Source organism: Caretta caretta, chromosome 23, assembly GCF_965140235.1.
Source record: "Caretta caretta isolate rCarCar2 chromosome 23, rCarCar1.hap1, whole genome shotgun sequence".
In the NCBI taxonomy this organism is placed as follows: domain Eukaryota; kingdom Metazoa; phylum Chordata; order Testudines; family Cheloniidae; genus Caretta; species Caretta caretta.
Window position 1 is genome coordinate 14253624 of NC_134228.1, and position 18341 is coordinate 14271964.

An 18341-nucleotide genomic window follows, 5' to 3' on the forward strand; every position below is an offset into this window, starting at 1 on the left:
CAAGTTGTGGGGCCTAGCTCACATCAGTGCCCCACTGAGTCAAAGGCGAGAACCCAGGAGTCCTGGCTCCCTGCACCTGGAAGAGAACCCAGCAGTCCTGGCTCCCAGCCTGTTGTCAGTTGATGGGGGGCAGGGCTCGCTCTGTGCTGTGGGGTGATGCAGGGCTGCGGCCCAGTCCAGCTGGAGTTTGCGGGGGAGGGGCACAGGCCCTGGTGCCCCCATCCCCCCTAGAGCCGCGTCCACTCGGCAGGGGGGTCGCGGGGTCCTTTTGGCTTCCCGATGCGGAAGTTATAGCCTGGGGCAGAGACAACAGTGAGGAGGGGGCCTGTACCTGCCCCCCAGCCCCAGAGCCTGACCCCACCCCCCTGCCCAGACTCCCCAGATCCAAACTGCTGTGGGGTCCCATCCCCCCCCCCCAGGACTCCTGGGTCCCCAGTCAGAGCCAGGGGCCTGCCCCAGATTCCTGGGTCCCAACCCCTGACCACACACCCCCTGCTCCCATCCTGGGGCCTGCCCCCCAATGTGCCCCTCCCCCCACACCCACTTCCTACCGAGACCGTTGCCCGGGGAGGCGAGGGGGCCGCAGCCACTCCCAGGTGAGGGGTCCATGGCCTCGTAGCCGTCAGGGTCATGGCGGGGGGAGCTGGGGCCTGGCGGAAGAGAGAACAATGAGGCCTCCCCGGCTGCGGCCGGCGCTGCGATGCAGCCACCTCTGGGGCGGGGTGGCTGGGGAACAGCCACACACAACACCACACCAGGACGGCTCGGCCAGCCCTGAGATGCAGCTGCGGCTGGGGGTGCCTTGGACGCGAGGCCGCGATGACTGCCGCACCCACTCCAATTGCCGGGGTTTCCCATCCAGGTACTGAAGTAGCCTCCCCTGTTTAGCTGTGTGATCCCCTGCCCCCCCTTCGCACCCCACTCACCCATCTTCTGGGGAGATGCCACAAAAGCCTGTGGATGAGATGGAGAAAAATGAACGACAGAGACTGACACACGCCCCCATCCCGCCAACCACTAGGCCCCACTCCCCTCCCAGAGCTGGGAGAGAACCCTGGCGGCCTGACTCTGAAGCCTCCCCGCTCGCCCCACCAGCCTCCTCCAGCCCCACCCACGGTGGCGCCCCCTCTGGCTGCAGCCGGCCGGGCAGGGGGTCACTGGCCCAGGGGGGAGGACTCACCGGGGGTTTCAGACTGGGTAGCAGGGTCTTCCCGCACCTGGCGCTGGGCGAAGGGGGGCCCCGGGGGCTGGCGTCACCTGGAGCAGAGAGATGGGCAGGGGTCAGAGTGTGGACCCCTGGGTCAGACCCCCCTACCCCCCGGGCAGCTGGGGTCCCCCCTCCCCGGGTCAGAGCCACCCCAGGACTCTTGAGTCCAAGGCCCTCCTTCTGCATCGGATCCATGATGCAGGTCCCCCCCAGATCAGACCCATGGTCCCTCCTGGCTTCCTCCCCCCCCCCCCATCAGACCCACAGCCCCTCCTAGCCCTGGACTCCTGGGTCCCCTCCCCGTACCTGCGCTGGCGGAGTTGGGGGTGTGTTCACAGCTGGGGCTGGGTGGCAGGCGTTTCACGGGGCTCCCAGGCAGGGAGTTGCTGGCCTGCAGCCTCCCGAAGCCACTGGGGTCGATGGGGGACCACGCGGGGCTGGTCTCCCGAGAGGGGGACCCTGCCGGCCTGCCCCCCCGCCGGAACTTGTTCACCACGGCATAGGTGTCGCTCATCTTGGGGGGCAGGTCCGGGGTGGGCTCGGACGGCACCGAGATGCTCCTGGGGGGGAGGGGGAAGGAGAGTAACCTTGGGGCCAAGCCAGGGAGAGAACCCAGGAGTCCGGCTCCCCTCCCACACCCATCCTGTAACCAGTAGCCCTGGGGCTGGAGCAGGGGGCAGGGAGCAGATACTTCACAGTCTATTTCTGGGAAACAGAAAGTAGCTGGCGAGTGGCCTGTTGGCTAATTGGAAGGGGGGGGCGGTTGGGGGGTCAAAGCAGGGCAATGTGGGGGCTGGGAAGGGGGGGTGCTCAGAGCAACTACAGCAATTGCCCCGTCCGGGCTGTAGGTAACATCCAATGGGGTGTTAACTCTAACCCCTAATGACTGTCCATTTCCAGGCTACATTGGCAGCTGCTGCAGTATTTAGGTCCGGGCTGCCCCAGAGGTGGCTACATCCCAGCACCTGGCGAGCCCTCCCTGGGCAGTGTTACATGCGGCTGCTCCCCCCGCTGCCGCACGCCCGAGGTGGCTGCATCTGGCTGGTCACTCACCGTAAGACGCTGCTGTGTTTGCTATGGGGCGCGGGGCGGCGCAGGGACACGGCGTCGTCGTACAGGGGCAGCTGGTTCTGCGGGGAGAGGAAGGGGTGAGCCGGGAAGGGGGGAAGACGTCCCCGCCTGGTGGTTACACTGGCTTTTTGCTTCCTCCTGCAGGAAGTGTGACAACGGGCTGCGGGCGGTTAACCCAGCCGGTGCCGGAGGGCCTGGCCTGGGGAAGGAGCAGAGGGTGCAACCCTGCGGCCTCCACCTGCCCCCCCATTCCTCCATCCCGCCACGCACCCGTCCCTCCACCCGGCCCCCCGTCCCTCCACCCGGCCCCCCATTCCTCCATCCCGCCACGCACCTGTCCCACCCCTGCGGCCTCCACCCGGCCCCCCATTCCTCCTTCCCGCCACGCACCTGTCCCGCCCCAGCCGCACCCCTCCATCCATCCGGCCCCAGGGTGGGGACTGGCTGGCTCAGGGGGGCAGAAAATGGGGCGTGGGGCCTGTCCCCACTAGGGGGCGCCGGCTGCCATCTGGCCCCACAGCAGGGACTGGCTGGCTCACGGGGGTGGGGAATGGGGCGCAGGGCCCTGTTCCCACCAGGGGGCTCTGGCTCCCGTGCACGTTATGTTGCCAGCTCACCTATGAACTAAACTTGCAGGTCTCAGCCCTCTGGGCTACTCCCCTGTGGGGCCAGTTGGGAGCCGGCCCCCGCTGGAGGGGACAGGCCCCACGCCCCATTCCCCACCCCACTGAGCCAGCCAGTCCCTGCCCAGGGGTCAGATGAGAGCTGGCGCCCCCCAAGAGGGGACAGGCCCCATTTCCCCCCCACAGGCAGAGAGAATTCACAAGCCCTGAGCATGAGGCAGGAGCCAGGATGGGGGGCCGGGGACTGCTCCACCTTTCAGCCCCACGGAGCCGGGGAGATGGGGAAGGGAGGGGAACTGAGCCCCCCAACCCCTGCCGGTCCTGCCCCCTGCACCCCATCTCTACTGCTCCAGACCCACCCCCCATGTACCCCAATCTCTTCCTTCTCAACTGCTCCAGCCTGCCCCCCATGTGCACCTCCCCCAGGTGCACCCACTGATTCACACTCTTCCCCCCCAGCAACCCTCCAGGATCCAGATCCCCCCCCCCTCCTACCGCACAGGCCGACGGAGCTGTTTACAGGGCTGAATCGAAAGGGGAAGGGAGGCACGTGGGACTTCCTCAAGTGGGAGGAGGGGCCAAGGGGGTTGGACCTGGGGGGATAGCGGGCTGGGGGGGGGGGAAATGGGGGGTGCTTGGGCGGGATCATAACCGGGTTACGGTTCGAGTGGCCCTGCGCCCCCTGCTGGAGGAGCTGGGCCCTGCGCCGCGTCTGGGCCCCCCCCCGCTGGAGGGGCCCTGCCCCGGGGCCCCTCTCACCTCCTTGAGGTTCTCGTAGGTGGTGGCCAGGGTGGAGCGGAACATCTCGGCCACGGCGTGGTACAGAAACTCGTACTGCTCCTGCCAGAGGGGACACGGCCACGTTAGGGGGGCTGGCTGGGGGGGGCGCTCCAGTGGCCCCGGCCCCACCTCTCCCAGCAGGGGCACTGTGTGGGGTAGGGTGGGCGTCCGGCTGGGGGAGAACCGAGGGGCTCACCAGCGTCTGGACAGCCGACGGTCTCTGCTTTCTCATCGCTAGGACGATGTCGAAAATGCTGAAATTCGGGGGGATGCTCTGAAAAACGGGAGAAGGCTCGTGAGTCCGGCAGGGGGCAGCCGCGGGTCAGACACACGCCCACGCACGGACCTATGCTCACGGACACACACGGTACCTGCTGGAGGAGGAGGTGTCTCACGTGCTCCAGGATGCAGATCACGCCGGTCCGGCCACAGCCAGCGCTGCCAAGGGGGAGGAAGCAGGAAGAAAATGGGTGAAGAACAATTCCCCCCGATCAAATCCCTCTCGGGGGCGAAGGGGACCTTCACCCCACACGCTGCCCATGGGTGTTCACTCTGAAACCTAATGACTGGTGGTAGAATGTGACTCCCTCTTTGGTAGACATTCAAATGGGAGTCACGTTCTACCACCAGTAGATGGCTACAGCTGCAACCTTCATGCGACTCTGGTGGGTGTTCACTCGGAGCCCTAGTGAATGGAGCTATGATGCAGAACCATCATTAGTGTACGTTCACCCTGAACCCTAATGGCTACAGCTGCAACCTTCACACCTCTCTGGTGTACGTTCACTCTGAAATCTAATGACCAGAGTTACAATTTGAGCCCATCTTTGGTAGGCGTTCACTCTGAACTCTAATGACTGACAGTTAAATGGGGCATCCTGAGTGTTGACAGTGGGATCTTTATCCCAAACCCAAAGGCCTGGGTGAACAGTGGGGTGCCATTGCACTGGGCATTTGCCCTGGACCTTAATGATGGGTTTCAGCAGGCATCAGCCACCCAGATTGCTGGATTGTTCACTCTGAACCCTAATGACTGGGTTTTCACTAAGGTCATGGTTTGTCTCAACATGGCTGTTAGCTGTGAACCCTAATAATTATGTTTTTAAAAGGGGCTATAGCTCATCTCAACAAGGCAGTTAACACTGAACCCTAATTATTGTGTTTCAAAGGGGGACGTAGCTCATTTCAGAATGACCATTACTTCTGAAATAGAACAACTAGGGTTGAAATAGGGACACCCTGACGGGCCCGTTCACTCTGAATCCTAAAACTTGAGGTTTAAATGCGGGTGTGGCTTATCAGAACATGAATGTTTACTCTGAACCCTAATGTTTGCTGTTAAATGGGGCCTTGATATGTTTTAACATCAGTGTTAACTGGATGCTAATGATCGTTGTTTGAGTGCGACACTGCCCATTTCTGTGTGTTCACTCTGAACCCTAAGCACCTGCTCGTGTTAATGGGTGTGTTCACTCTGAACGCTCCCGCTGGCCATTCAATGACGGCTCTGTACCATTTCTCAGGTTGCATAAAAGGGGCGGAGCTCATAGGAGGGGGAGGCAGTCAGTGGGTGGGGTTTGGATTGTGGGAGGGGCTTTGCAGTTGGCGGGGCTTAATTTTTTCTAGCAGACCCTTGGCTATGAAGACTGCTGTCTGTCTCCATCGCTCCCTCCCCCCGCAGCACAGCGCCCCCTACCTGCAGTGCACGCAGATGGGGGCTGAGTCGTCCCCCTGCGTCAGTCGCACGTGCTCGATCAGCTCCAGGAAATGGCTGTAATTGTCCGGGATCCCGCGGTCTGGCCAGGCCACGTACTGGAAATGGGTGAGGGGCCGCTCCTCCTGGGGAGGGAACAGAAGGCATCAGCCCTGCTCCGCACGGCACGGCCTCCCCAGCACCCACCCCTGCTGGGGGACAGCGCCCCCTGCTGAGCCCCCCACCCTGCTCCCTGCAGCACACCACCCCCCAGTGTCCAGCCCTGCCAGGGGAGAACGCCCCCTGCCCAGCCCCCCACTCCCCACAGCATGGTGCCCCCGCCCCGTGCCGTGCCCGGCCCTGCCAGGAGAGAGTGCCCCCTCCCCAGCCCCCCGCTCCCCGCAGCACATCGCCCCACAGCTCACCGACCTTCTGGAAGCTGACGCTCAGCGTGCGGACTGTCACGTCCGGATTCAGCTCCTGCTCCTTGACCTGAGACAGACACAAGCTGAGCTGCAGACAGAGGCTTCAGGGGGTGCCGACATTGCACGGTTATTAAATGCCTTTAGTGTCCCCCTACAGAGGCACAGCTGCAGCCACCTCTGGGTGAGGTGAGGAACAGCTGCAGATAATGCTGCACAGGGACGGCTCACGTGGCGCTGAGCTGCAGCCACCTCTGGGCCGGGGCAGCCGGGGAACAGCCGCATATAACACCCCCCAGGGAGGGCTCGCCCAGAGCTGAGCTGCAGCCACCTCTGGGGCAGGATGGAGTTGCCCAGCAGCAGTTTGGGACAGGAAGTGAAGGGGAGTTGTGTCTCTCCTGGAGAGCCCCCAGGCTGCCCCCACAACCCCTCCCGGGTACCTGGACGATGGAGAAGGGCCCAATTTGTAGCAGTTCTTGCTTCAGTGGCCAGTAGCGTTCACACTTTTTCTAAGGAGGGAAAGTCAGTTCATGGAGGGTCCATGGGGGTCGCCCCTCAGACGCCCCCCACAGCCAGGGGGTGGGGGTGGACACAGATTGGCCCCTACACTCACCTTCCCCATCTCCACTTCCCGACAGGCCATAGCAATTACCTGGAAGGAAGGGAACGAAACAGTCAGGAAAAAAGAGCGAGAGAAGGAGCATGCTCCAAACAGTACCTGGCTGGACTGAAATAGCCCCCACTCCCCTTCCAGAGGATGGGAGAGAACCCAGGAGTCCTGACTCCCCTTGGCAAAACCCCCTCTCCCCCCCACACACCCTGTTCTTTGCAAACAGCCCTCACCTGAGCCCTGACAGACTCACCTCACCCGGCCCACGTCCTGCAGGGTCGTTACCCCCAAAGGGTAACGGGGGAGGGGGGCCATTTCAGAAAGGTCCTGACTCCTCAAAATTCATCCCCACGGCAAGCGGGACTATTTTAGGAGGGACCGCTTTAGCTGGGAGTCTTGCTCTCTGGCCTCGGGGTGGCAGTTCGTCCCCAGAAGCCATCGGATCTTGGTCCATTTGAATCGGCAGCAGGACCCAGAGGAGTTGAATTTCTGACCTTTTCCCGGCCTGTTCTGCTCCCAGGCTGCGGTTACGCAAAGGAGTATCTGGGAGTGTGACTGGGAGAGCTTCTCTGGCGCTGAGATGCAGCCACCTCTGGGGCGGGGCAGCTGGGGAACAGCCGCACATAACGCCACACAGGGATGGCTCGCCCGGCGCTCAGATGCAGCCACCTCTGGGACGGGGCAGCTGGGGAACAGCCGCACATAACGCCACACAGGGATGGCTCGCCCAGCGCTCAGATGCAGCCACCTCTGGGGCGGGGCAGCTGGGGAACAGCCGCGCAGCAGCATGGGACAGCCTTCATTCTGTAAGCTCGTCTCTCTCCCCAGCAGAAGTTGGGCCAATAAAAGCTCTTGTCTCTCTTGTGCCAGGGAAGGAAATTTATCAACGAGACGGAGCCGGAAGACGAATTTCTCTCCATGGTGCATGTAGCAGTGAAATGACACTCGCATAGTCTTGGGCATTACCCCGGGCAACGCACTGGCGAGGAAGAGGGACTAGCCGGCCGGCAGAAGAGCGTGTCCGTGTTTCTGTGACTCCGTCAGGTGGCCAGCCTGTCTTGGGAGAAAGTGAGGGAAGATAACCTCGTAGGAGTGCGTGAAGAGAAGCAGCAGGAAACACAGAAGGTGCTAAGCCCCTTGCAGGATTTCAGGAGATGATGGAGCTTCAGCCCCGTGCCCGGCCTTCAGGCCCCGGCTTGTGAAATGGCGGCGCGGCATTCTGCCGTGAAAAGCCTCCCCCGTTGGCTTCCACACGGTCTTGACGGCTCTGATGGAACGAAAAGATGAGGCCATCCTGATTCCGCACCCAGGGGCCTACGCATGGCGGAGAGCTTCCCAACGGTGCCGGGGCAGCGCCCGCAGGATCCTGGATCTGGGGGCGCGGCCCGAGAGTGGCATTTTAGGGAGGGGAACGCGAGCGTGGGCAGTTACTGGTGAAAGTGATGCATAAAGCCCCTCATCACACGAGGCCGCGCCGCAGGCCATGTGGCAAGTGGTGTCCCCCCCGCTTCTGAGTCGTGCCAAGAGCCGCAAACCGAAGCCCCTGGATTTTGCAAATCCTGCGGAAGATTATGACAAACCTTGTTGCCAGCAGTTTCCGGGAGCCGGTGGCATCCACGTGGGCAGCTGTCCCAGTCCTGGCGCGGGTCCTACCCTTCGCCAGCGCTCAACAGGATGGAATTTAGAGGCCGTCAGAAGAACACGTCCTGTTCTTTCACCAACGTGCCCATGTAAGGTCTGCCCAACGGGGATCTATGTACTTAGTGGAAAGGAACCAGCCCCGACTTGAAGGGTTCAATCAGGTGGATATCTGCGGACCACCGCGGACTGCATGCAGATACCAATTTTATTTCCAGGCAGGGCTCTATGGATCCGGCGCGCTCCCAAGCGTGGCTCAGTGCCACTGAGAAAAGAAAAGGAATTATAGGGCGACCAGACAGCAAGTGTGAAAAATCGGGACGGGGGTAGGGGGTAATAGGAGCCTATATAAGAAAAAGACTCAAAAATCAGGACATCTGGTCGCCCAGGTATCCCAGGAACTGGGGCAGTGCTCAGTAGCCAGGCTCTCGCCTGTAATCTACGTGCCCAAACCAGAAAACCGTTTGGCCTTGGGCTTGATCACCAAACAGCTTGCAACCACGCTGCCCCACCGGCGGGAAAGCAGCGCCGCCCCGTGGGGGGAAATGGAGCGGCTCACGACGCTTCCGAGTATTCGCAGCACCGGATTTGGCTGCACAGACCCATTCAGGAAACTCTGGGTGCAGAACGATTTGGCCAGGAGCCACCGAATCGCTCTGTGCGGGGAACGGGCTGGTGAGGGCGGGGGAGCGTCCGCACCAAATTCCGCGACCCACTGGAAAAGACGAGGGGCAGGTGCAGCCTAGGAAGTTAGATCGGCCCAGCTCCATCACCGGCTTCTGCGCAAGGAACGACGCGACAGACGTGCTCCGCAGTCAATCAGGAAAATCATCGAGGACCGACCTGTTCCGCTCCTTGGCCCATCCCGGAAATACCCCCGATCCGGTGCAGAACTCCAAGCCCATGCTCCGTGGCACACAGCAATCTTCAGATCCGGGGCCTCGAAGAAGCCTGCTGCGGGGACAAGCGAGACGCGAGCTGACCCCGCAGAGTAGGCTGAGAGGCTGCGATACGGTTTCCTGTATTGGTGGGCGCAGCAAGAAATCGGCTTGGAGAACATCCCTGGAGAAACGCGAGTGGCTAAAGGAACTTGCAGAAGGACGACCTACGGAGGGAAACCGGCCTCTCCGCACGAAAGGTCACGGCACTGATCCCACGCCACCCTCAGGCTGGGCCACACGCAACGGAGAACCGGCACCCACGCGAGTGTCCCTGCAGCCGATCCCTGGCGGCGGTGTGGAAATTGCAAACTGTGGATCCGTAAATCACAATGCTGGAGGTGTGGACAAGGCACATCGGCACGCACCGCGGCCTGCAAATGCAAGGGGTACGCCGGCACGTATAGGAACGGTTCAATTATGCCTGTCTGAGCAACGTGCGGGGTGCGTCGCGTTCGTAGTGGAATAAAAACGGCACCGAAATTTGCTAATTCCTCAAATTCTGAGGAACATCCGATGAAGTGAGCTGTAGCTCACGAAAGCTCATGCTCAAATAAATTGGTTAGTCTCTAAGGTGCCACAAGTACTCCTTTTCTTTTTTCAAATTCTACTGAAATTTGGCCCCGACGACGAACTGTTCCAAATTCAAATGGCAAACATTTTTCCCCGATTCGGCAAATCGAAATGATGCCAGACAACATACTTTGCCTATCCCCCTGCCCTCTTCCCCCCGAGAAATGCCTCATGTCTTATTTGATAGCAAACCAGGAGAGAAGATTTCGTGCTCCGCAGGGAGTCAGCCAAGTTGGGACAGTTCACAGATAGCGGAAGAGAGCATTCAAGGCGAGAGAAATCCTCTTCCTGGGTTCGTTTGCAGAGGAAATCCCACCAGGAGCAAGGGGTGTTTGGGGCACACACTGCATCTTTAGGGGTACAGGATCTGGGCCCAGCTCAGAGGAGCATGTTTGGGTGGCTGAACGGCCGGGGGTGTCCGGGTGCTGGCACCCAGCTACGGGGGTGAGCAGGTGACTGCCCGGCCTGGGCCCTCGAGAAGTGTTACACCCACCTTCACCCCGTACTCCCAAATCATGCGCCAGAAATCCAGGACGGTGTGAGGCAGCGGCCCCTGGGTCGCGATGTAGCATCTCTTGTTATTCGCCCACTGGCAGGAGACAAAGGGGGGAAATAAGTCACCCGCCACCTGCAGGGCAGTGCCTCCCACTGAACCCCCCCCCCCCCCGTAGCACGTGTGCCTTGCTTACCCCCCCCAGCCCCGTGCCCCCTGCTGAGCCCCCCCATCCACCCCTGCAGCCCGGCGCCCCCTGCTGAGACCCCCCATCCACCCCCTGCAGCCCAGCGGCCCCTGCTGAGCCCCCCAATGCAGCCTGGCACCCCCCCCATCCACCCCCTGCAGCCCGGCGCCCCCTGCAGAATCCCCTGCTCACCCCCTGCAGCCCGGCGGCCCCTGCTGAGTCCCCCAATGCAGCCTGGCGCCCCCCCCATCCGTCCCCTGCAGCCCAGCGCCCCCTGCTGAGTCCCCCCATCCACCCCCTGCAGCCCGGCACCCCCTGCTGAGTCCCCCCATCCGTCCCCTGCAGCCCAGCGCCCCCTGCAGAATCCCCGGCTCACCCCCTGCAGCCGAGCGCCCCCTGCTGAGACCCCCCATCCACCCCCTGCAGCCCAGCGCCCCCTGCTGAGTCCCCCGCTCACCCCCTGCAGCCCGGCACCCCCTGCTGAGTCCCCCCATCCGTCCCCTGCAGCCCAGCGCCCCCTGCAGAATCCCCGGCTCACCCCCTGCAGCCCAGCGCCCCCTGCTGAGTCCCCCCATCCGTCCCCTGCAGCCCGGCGCCCCCTGCTGAGTCCCCCCATCCGTCCCCTGCAGCCCGGCGCCCCCTGCTGAGTCCCCCCATCCGTCCCCTGCAGCCCAGCGCCCCCTGCTGAGTCCCCCCATCCACCCCTGCAGCCCGGCGCCCCCTGCTGAGTCCCCCCATCCGTCCCCTGCAGCCCGGCGCCCCCTGCTGAGTCCCCCCATCCACCCCCTGCAGCCCAGCGCCCCCTGCAGAATCCCCGGCTCACCCCCTGCAGCCCAGCGCCCCCTAGTGCTGCACTGGGTCGGCGGGGCCAGCACTGGTGCGAGGGGCGAGTGCCCCCTGCTGCGGAGGGCGGGGGTTACCTGGATGAAACTGGCGTTGATATAGTCCGTCTGCCCTTCCTCCGTGCAGAGATTCACAACGACCCGGGTCTGATCGTCTGCCGGGGAGAGAGGGAGGGATCGACAAATTCAGCCTGGGAGTAAGGGGCCCATTGTGGCCAGTGAACGGAATTAACCACGGGGCCCGTTTCCCGAGGGGCGCAGTGGAGTCTCCGCCTCTGGCTGTTTTTACATCAAGCTGGGGTGCTCTTCTAAAGGTTCTGCTGCGGGAATTACTTTGGGGCCGTTCTCTGGCCTGTGGGATACAGGGGGTGAGACGAGACACTCACAGTGGTCGCTTCTGGCCTGGGAATCTACTAAGCCCAACCCTGAGATGCAGCCAGCTCTGGGGTGGGGCAGCTGGGGGGAAACAGCCACACATAATGCTGCCCAGGAACGGCTCACCTGGCACAGAGATGCAGCCAGCTCTGGGGCGGGGCAGTTGGGGGAACAGCTGCATATAACATCACAGGGGACAGCTCCCCTGGAGCTGAGATGCAGCCAGCTCTGTGGTGGGGCAGCTGGGGGAAACAGCTGCACATAACGTTGCACACTCCAGTGCCAGCAACCCCCTCCCACACTCACATGGCAGGATGTCTTTGTACCGATTCTTCTTGATGTTCTCTTTCCTGGCCCCGACCTCTGCGGAGAACCCCTGTTGCTGCCGGAAGGCGCTGGCTCGGGCCTTGATGTCCTGGGTGGAGAGAGGGGACAGGAGGGGGATTAGGAGGCTGTGGAGAAGACGGGGTTAAGCAGGGACACTGAGAGAGCACCCCAGCAGCCGATAGCTCTGTGAGCCCCACAGCTAATGCCCTGACTCCCTAATACTCAAGTATACAGCACCCCGTTCCCTGTGACCTCAGCCCCTTTCCCAAACTCAGACTTCCCAGCACCCCCAAACTCCAAAGGTAAGAGCCATGGGGGGGCTGACTCGCCCGGCACTGAGATGCAGCCACCTCTGGGGCGGGGCGGGGCAGCGGGGGAAGCGGCTGCACGTAACGCGGCACAGAGACGGCTCGCACAGGGATGATCATTCCTGAGCACTTGAGTCAGGTTTATTTTGGGAACAGGCCGGTTCTGCCGGCTCTGGGCCCCACTGTGAGCACACCCACGCCCACCCTGGAACGGGCGGGAGACAAAAACCCGCCCCTGCCACGGAACAACCCTCCAAGGAGAGTTAATCCGTGCAGGAGTTGCTTCCAGAATGAAAGCCCGGACTCCTGGGTTCTCTCCCTGGCGCTGGGAGGGGAGTGGGGTCTGGTGGGTTAGAACGGGGGCAGGGGTGGGAGCCAGGACTCCTGGGTTCTCTCTTCGGCTCTGGGAGGGGAGGGGAGTCTGGTGGGTGAGAGCAGGGGGGGCTGGGAGCCAGGACTCCTGGGTTCTCTCCCCGGTTCTGGGAGGAGAGTGGGGTCTGGTGGTTAGAGCAGGGGGGCTGGGTGTCAGGAATGGAGGGACTGACTGGCTCAGGGGGTTGGGCTCTAGGGGGCCCCAGCTACCTGCAGCCCCAGGGCAGAGGAATGGCTGGGTCAGTATTTCACCGGCGGGGTATTGCGGGGGACGGAGGGGGGTTACATTGGACGCCAGGAGCTGGCAGTTCTCAGCCAGGAGCTCGCCAGCGGCCACGGCTCCAGCTCCGGCCCAGCGCTCCATGCTGGGGCCCTTTTGTCTCCCGCGGCTGCAGAGAAGCAGGTGTGGAGCGAAGATGGTGGCAGGAGACGGGCAGGTTCTGCAGCTTCGCAGCGGATAAAAGTTTCTTTCATTATGAGGAAGTTTTTGATGTTCATTTCCGCGGGTTCCCGCCCCCCCTTCCCCCGGAGAGCTTTGGTGGGGTGGGGGAAGGAGAAAGAGCAGGAGCTGAGCGGCCCAGGTAGCCAATGACGGATTGGGCTAAATCACAAAGTTTTTGGTAATTCATTCCCCAGGTTTGGTATTTTAATTTCCAAAAGGACCGAGGGAAAAGAGAGACCCCGAGGGGCGGGATCCGGAGGGGAGACGCTCTGGCAGCTTCCGACTCTCCGGCCAACAGAGGTTCCCCCCCCCCCCCCCCGCATTGTGCCCCGCCGGCTGCAGGCCAAAGGGAGAAAACTGGGATGTTGGCGGCTTCCCTGCGGGGTGGATCGCCCGATTTGTACCCAGCGGGGGACGATGGGAGGGCCAGAGCCCTGGATGAAGGGTGCGCGGGGGAAATGTTCGTCATGTGGGGTGCAGAGAGAGGGGGGATCAGGGAGGGAGTTTGACCAGCAGACCCCAGCTCTCTTCTTTGCTACGGGAATGGCAGATCTTCCCCGGCCAGGAAACTCACCGTCAGCAGCCAGGACCGAGACTTCAAAAGGCACCCCCCCAGGGCCCAGCCCTGCCCGCCGGGGGGGAGAGCCCCCTGCCCAGCCCCCCGCTCTGCAGACACAGCGCCCCCCAACGCCCAGCCCTGACTGCTAGGGGAGAGCGCCCCCTGCAGAGCCTCCCACCTCACGCCCCACAGCACGGCGCCCCCTAGAGAGGCCCATTTCCTCGCATCGTTGCCTTCACTTTCAGGATCCATCCGTGTTTTCAGTTCCCAGGGCTGCCTAATCCCATGGCGCAGCTTCTGCTTTTCACTTCAGCTCTGCTGGACGCGGCTGGTGAGCAGCCCCTGTGCTGGGCAAGGGAGCAGAGCCGGCCAGCAGTCCTGTGCGGCGTTATGTGCAGCTGTTCCTCAGCTGCCCCTCCCCAGAGGTGGCTGCATCAGAGCACCGGGCGAGCCAGGCCGATCTCTAGACCCAGTCAGCTGTAACTAAATCTGGAATATGAGATGGGGATTTAATAAAGGGAGTGACTGGCTCAGGGGGCAGGGAATGGGGCACGGGGCCTTTCCCCACTAAGGGGTGCCGGTTCCTCTCGCTTTCCCTTCCCCCTCTGCCTGGCCCCACCCTGGAGGAAGCTGGGATTTGTTCTGGGCTACATTTATATAACAAATCAGCCGCTGGAGCCAGGCGAGAGACAAGGGAACAAAGTCCCTTCTGGAAAATTCATTTCCATGTCGGAGGGGAGCATGGGCCAGTGCGAAGCTGCACAGAATTAACCCTCCCCACCCGACTCACTCCCAGCACGACTCTGGACAGCCACACGGGAAACTGAGGCACCGAGCTGAGGCAGAACCTGGCCAAGGTGGCACAGAGAACCCAGGAGTCCTGGCTCCCAGCCCCACCCTGATCTAATCTGCTACACCCCACACCGCTCCCAGAGCTGAGGATGGAACCCAGGAGTCCTGCTTCTTAGTTCTAGGCTATACAAAGAACGTTCTGCTGTTTTATACTCTTAAACTGTGACAACCTTTGAACTTTGCCACTCCCCAGAAATAGCTGCATCTCAGTGCCGGGCAAGCTATCCCTACCCGGTGCTATGCCTGGCTGCTCCCTGGGTGGCCTGCCCCAGAGGTGGCTGCATCTCAGCACTGAGCGAGCCACCCCAGTGTGGTGTGATGTGCAGTTGTTCCCCAGCTGCCCCACCCCAGAGGTGGCTGCATCTCAGCGCGGCGTGCAAGCCGTGTGGTTTGTGACGGCCTGAGGCAGCTGCCAGCATAGAAGGGGTTATTTCACATGCTCAAGCCACGGTGATAGGGGGAAATTTGCATTTGGTGCCCGCTCAACACAGGGGCTATTTGAACTGGCACCAGGACTCAATGGAGATGAATTTCTGACGATTTCCCGGCCTCTTCTGCTCCCAGGCTGCAGTTATGCGAAGGACTAGCTGAGAGTGTGACTGGAAGGGCTCGCCCGGCGCTGAGATGCAGCCAACTCTGGGGTGGGGCAGCTGGGAACAGCCACCGAGAGTTACCAGAAGGGGCCATCCTTACTGAATCTCCCACTTCCCTTCCCGTCTGGCTTCTCTCCCCGGCTCTGGGAGGAGAGGGGGGTCTGGCAGTTAGAACAGGGGCTGGGGCTGGGAGCCAGGACTCCTGGGTTCTCTCCCCGGCTCTGGGAGGAGAGGGGGGTCTGGTGGTTAGAACGGGGGCTGAGGCTGGGAGCCAGGACTCCTGGGTTCTCTCCCCGGCTCTGGGAGGAGAGGGGGGTCTGGCAGTTAGAACGGGGGCTGGGGCTGGGAGCCAGGACTCCTGGGTTCTCTCCCCGGCTCTGGGAGGAGAGGGGGGTCTGGTGGTTAGAACGGGGGCTGGGGCTGGGAGCCAGGACTCCTGGGTTCTCTCCCCGGCTCTGGGAGGAGAGGGGGGTCTGATGGTTAGAACGGGGGCTGGGGCTGGGAGCCAGGACTCCTGGGTTCTCTCCCCGGCTCTGGGAGGAGAGGTGGTCCAGTGGTTAGAACAAGGGCTAGGGCTGGGAGAAGTGAAACAAAAAGGGGAAAGTGGATGCAGTGTTTGGGTTTCCCTCTCAATTTCACTTCAGTTTAACGCCCTGATTGCTAGTAACACAAGCCAGAGAATATTCTCTACTCTGGGAATTTCCTTCAGACCGAATCAATAGCTCAGACCCAATGGCTGATTTCCACTGGATTCCCAAGCTCTTGACCATCTATATGCAGTGGTTCCTTGCCCAGGGCTGAGATGCATCCACTTCTGGGGCAAGGCAGCCAGGAACGGCCAGGCTGTGACAAACGTTTGCAGGAAGAAGCACTGGGGGACGTACCTGGAGTGCATCCACCGGCTGGGAATTTGCTGGGTCACCCCACTTCATGCGGGGAGGAAAGATGGAGGCGAAACGTAATGACCCTACAGGGCTCAGGTTGTCTGTTTCCTCGGACAGGCACCTCCAAATTAATCGCACCCACTAACGATTTCAGGCCAGCACTGACTGCCAGGGGAGAGCGCCCCCTGCCCAGCCCCCTGCTGCATGGCACCCCCCAGCGCCTGGCCCTGGCTGCCAGGGGAGAGCACCCCCATCAAGCCCCCTGCTCCCCACAGCACAGTGCCTGGCCCTAGCTGCCAGGGGAGAGCACCCCCATCAAGCCCCCTGCTCCCCACAGCACAGTGCCTGGCCCTAGCTGCCAGGGGAGAGCACCCCCATCAAGCCCCCTGCTCCCCACAGCACAGTGCCTGGCCCTAGCTGCCAGGGGAGAGCACCCCCATCAAGCCCCCTGCTCCCCACAGCACAGTGCCTGGCCCTAGCTGCCAGGGGAGAGCACCCCCATCAAGCCCCCTGCTCCCCACAGCACAGTGCCTGGCCCTAGCTGCCAGGGGAGAGCACCCCCATCAAGCCCCCTGCTCCCCACAGCACAGTGCCTGGCCCTAGCTGCCAGGGGAGAGCACCCCCATCAAGCCCCCTGCTCCCCGCAGCACGGTGCCCCCCAGCGCCTGGCCCTGGCTGCCAGGAGGCTCTGCTAAGTGCTGTACCCAGGTCCAGGGCCCACAGGGATGCTGGTGGTGCAGGAATCCTGTGGGTAAAGCCAAGGCAGCTATTGGCTGGATTTCGCCATTTCTCGGCTCTGCCTTGTCCCCGGCATGAAAACTTGCAATGCCCCAGGCAGCAGGGCCGGGGGCTACGACCGGCAGTGATGGGGGACGCAGCCAGCCACCCACCAAGGAACCCAGAACCTCAGACTTCCAATAGCATCTCATAGGATCAGCCCAGGGCGTCCAGCTCTAACCACTAGACCCTGCTCCCTTCCCAGAGCGGGGGAAAGAACCCAGGAGTCCTGGCTCCCAGCCCCCCCTGCTCTAACCCATTAGCCCCCACATCCCTCCCAGAGCCGGGGAAAGAACCCAGGAGTCCTGGCTCCCAGCCGCCCCTGCTCTAACCCACTAGCCCCCACTCCCCTCCCAGAGCCGGGAGAGGACCCAGGCGTCCGGGCTCCCTGCAGCGCTCTGACTCTTGCTGGCCGGCAGGTGACGAGTTAACTCTGTCTAGGGCGGCAGCAATCGAAAGTTAAACCCAGACCCCAGATCAATGATTACAAACAGAAATTTGCGCTGGAGCTGGAGATGAGCGGAGGGTGTCAGGACGCCTGGGTTCTATGCGCAGCTCCGGGAGGGCACTGTGGAGTCCAGTGCCTTAGAGCAGAGGGGCCTGGGAGCCAGGACTCCTGGGTTCTCTCCCCAGCTCTGGGAGGGGAGTAGGTTCCAGTGGTTGGGAGAGCCAGGACTCCTGGGTTCTCTCCCTAACTCTGGGAGAGAAGTGGCGGTTAGTGGGTTAGAGCAGGGGGCTGGGGGCCAGGACTCCTGGGTTCTCTCCCCGGCTCTGGGAGGGGAGTCGGAGTTAGTGGGTTAGAGCGGGGAGCCAGGACTCCTGGGTTCTCTCCCCGGCTCTGGGAGGGGAGTGGGCTCCAGGGGTGAGAGCGGGGGGGGGGGGCAGAAACCAGGACTCCTGGGTTCTCTCCCTGCTGGGGGAGGGATTCCCCGGGGAGCTGGGGTGGCGCGGTGGCTCGGCTCCCCCCGCGGCCCGGCCTCACCTGGAACTCCTGGCCCAGGCGGCCCGGCCCGGGCTCGGCGCCCAGGAACGCCCGCAGCGTCTCGGCCCGGCTGCTCATGCTGCGGAGCTGCTGCCCCGTGGCCGGAGCGAGGGCGCAGGACCGAGCAGACTGAAGAGGAAGTTGAGGTCCCCGCCCCCCAACGGGCCGGCTGGGCGAGCCCAGACCTGAGCCTGGCTGGCCGCCAGCGAGGGGAGAGAACCCAGGCGTCCGGGCGCAGCCTCACCTGGGGGATCCCGCCCAGCCCCAGCCAGGAATCTCCCCAACCTTTGGGGCTGGGCCGCTGGGAACAGCGCCAGAGGTGGCTGCATCTCAGTGCCAGGCGAGCCATCTCTGTGGGGCGTTATGTGCCGCTGTTCCCCCGTGTGCCCTTCCCCAGAGGTGGCTGCATCTCAGTGCCAGGCGAGCCATCTCCGTGGGGCGTTATGTGCAGCTGTTCCCCCGTGTGCCCTTCCCCAGAGGTGGCTGCATCTGAGCACCGGGCGAGCCCTTCCTGTGCAGTTTTTGCTATACGTTTGTGGGCAGTTTTGTGCTGGGTTGTTTCCTTCCCCTTCTCTGAGCCCTCTGGCTTCCTGGGGATGGGTGTCAGGGTGTCTCTGCCAAGTGCCCAAGGCCTGGCCCTGCCTGCCCCACAGCTGGGGGGAGCGGGGCTCAGCGTGCCAGTATCCAGCCCTTCTTGGGGACCAGCCACTTCCCCTGCCCTTTCTGGGATCCTTTCCCCTCCCGACCCTGTCAGCTGTGTGCACCTCCCAGTGGTCAGGAAATGACCTGCAAC

The 18341-nt window shown here is 62.7% G+C and overlaps 1 protein-coding gene and 2 long non-coding RNA genes across 5 annotated transcripts; 2 read left to right on the forward strand and 1 right to left on the reverse strand.

The window, feature by feature from the left end:
* Positions 1-59: 59 nt before the first annotated feature.
* Positions 60-17662, reverse strand: PTPN18 (protein tyrosine phosphatase non-receptor type 18). Of its 3 annotated transcripts, XM_048833440.2 has the most exons (18): positions 17549-17639; positions 13639-13949; positions 11759-11867; positions 11156-11232; positions 10049-10144; positions 6410-6448; positions 6237-6305; positions 5804-5866; positions 5378-5520; positions 4053-4119; positions 3878-3955; positions 3661-3741; positions 2261-2337; positions 1514-1767; positions 1181-1257; positions 927-954; positions 552-650; positions 60-295 (listed from the first exon to the last, which is right to left on the reverse strand). In XM_048833440.2, exons 2-18 carry the CDS (start codon positions 13675-13677, stop codon positions 228-230), a joined length of 1464 nt encoding a protein of 487 aa, XP_048689397.2. In that variant the 5' UTR covers positions 13678-13949; positions 17549-17639; the 3' UTR covers positions 60-227. The 3 variants fall into 3 exon arrangements, with proteins under 3 accessions (XP_048689397.2, XP_048689395.2, XP_074978640.1); XM_048833438.2 differs by lacking the exon at positions 13639-13949 and having other exon boundaries at positions 17549-17662; XM_075122539.1 differs by lacking the exons at positions 13639-13949; positions 17549-17639 and adding an exon at positions 12746-13187.
* On the forward strand, positions 2014-5088 carry LOC142069877 (uncharacterized). The gene is made up of 2 exons (XR_012665846.1): positions 2014-2261; positions 3920-5088. It is a non-coding gene; the product is annotated as an uncharacterized LOC142069877 (long non-coding RNA).
* Positions 5366-9555, forward strand: LOC142069878 (uncharacterized). The gene is made up of 2 exons (XR_012665847.1): positions 5366-5503; positions 7277-9555. It is a non-coding gene; the product is annotated as an uncharacterized LOC142069878 (long non-coding RNA).
* Positions 17663-18341: the final 679 nt, after the last annotated feature.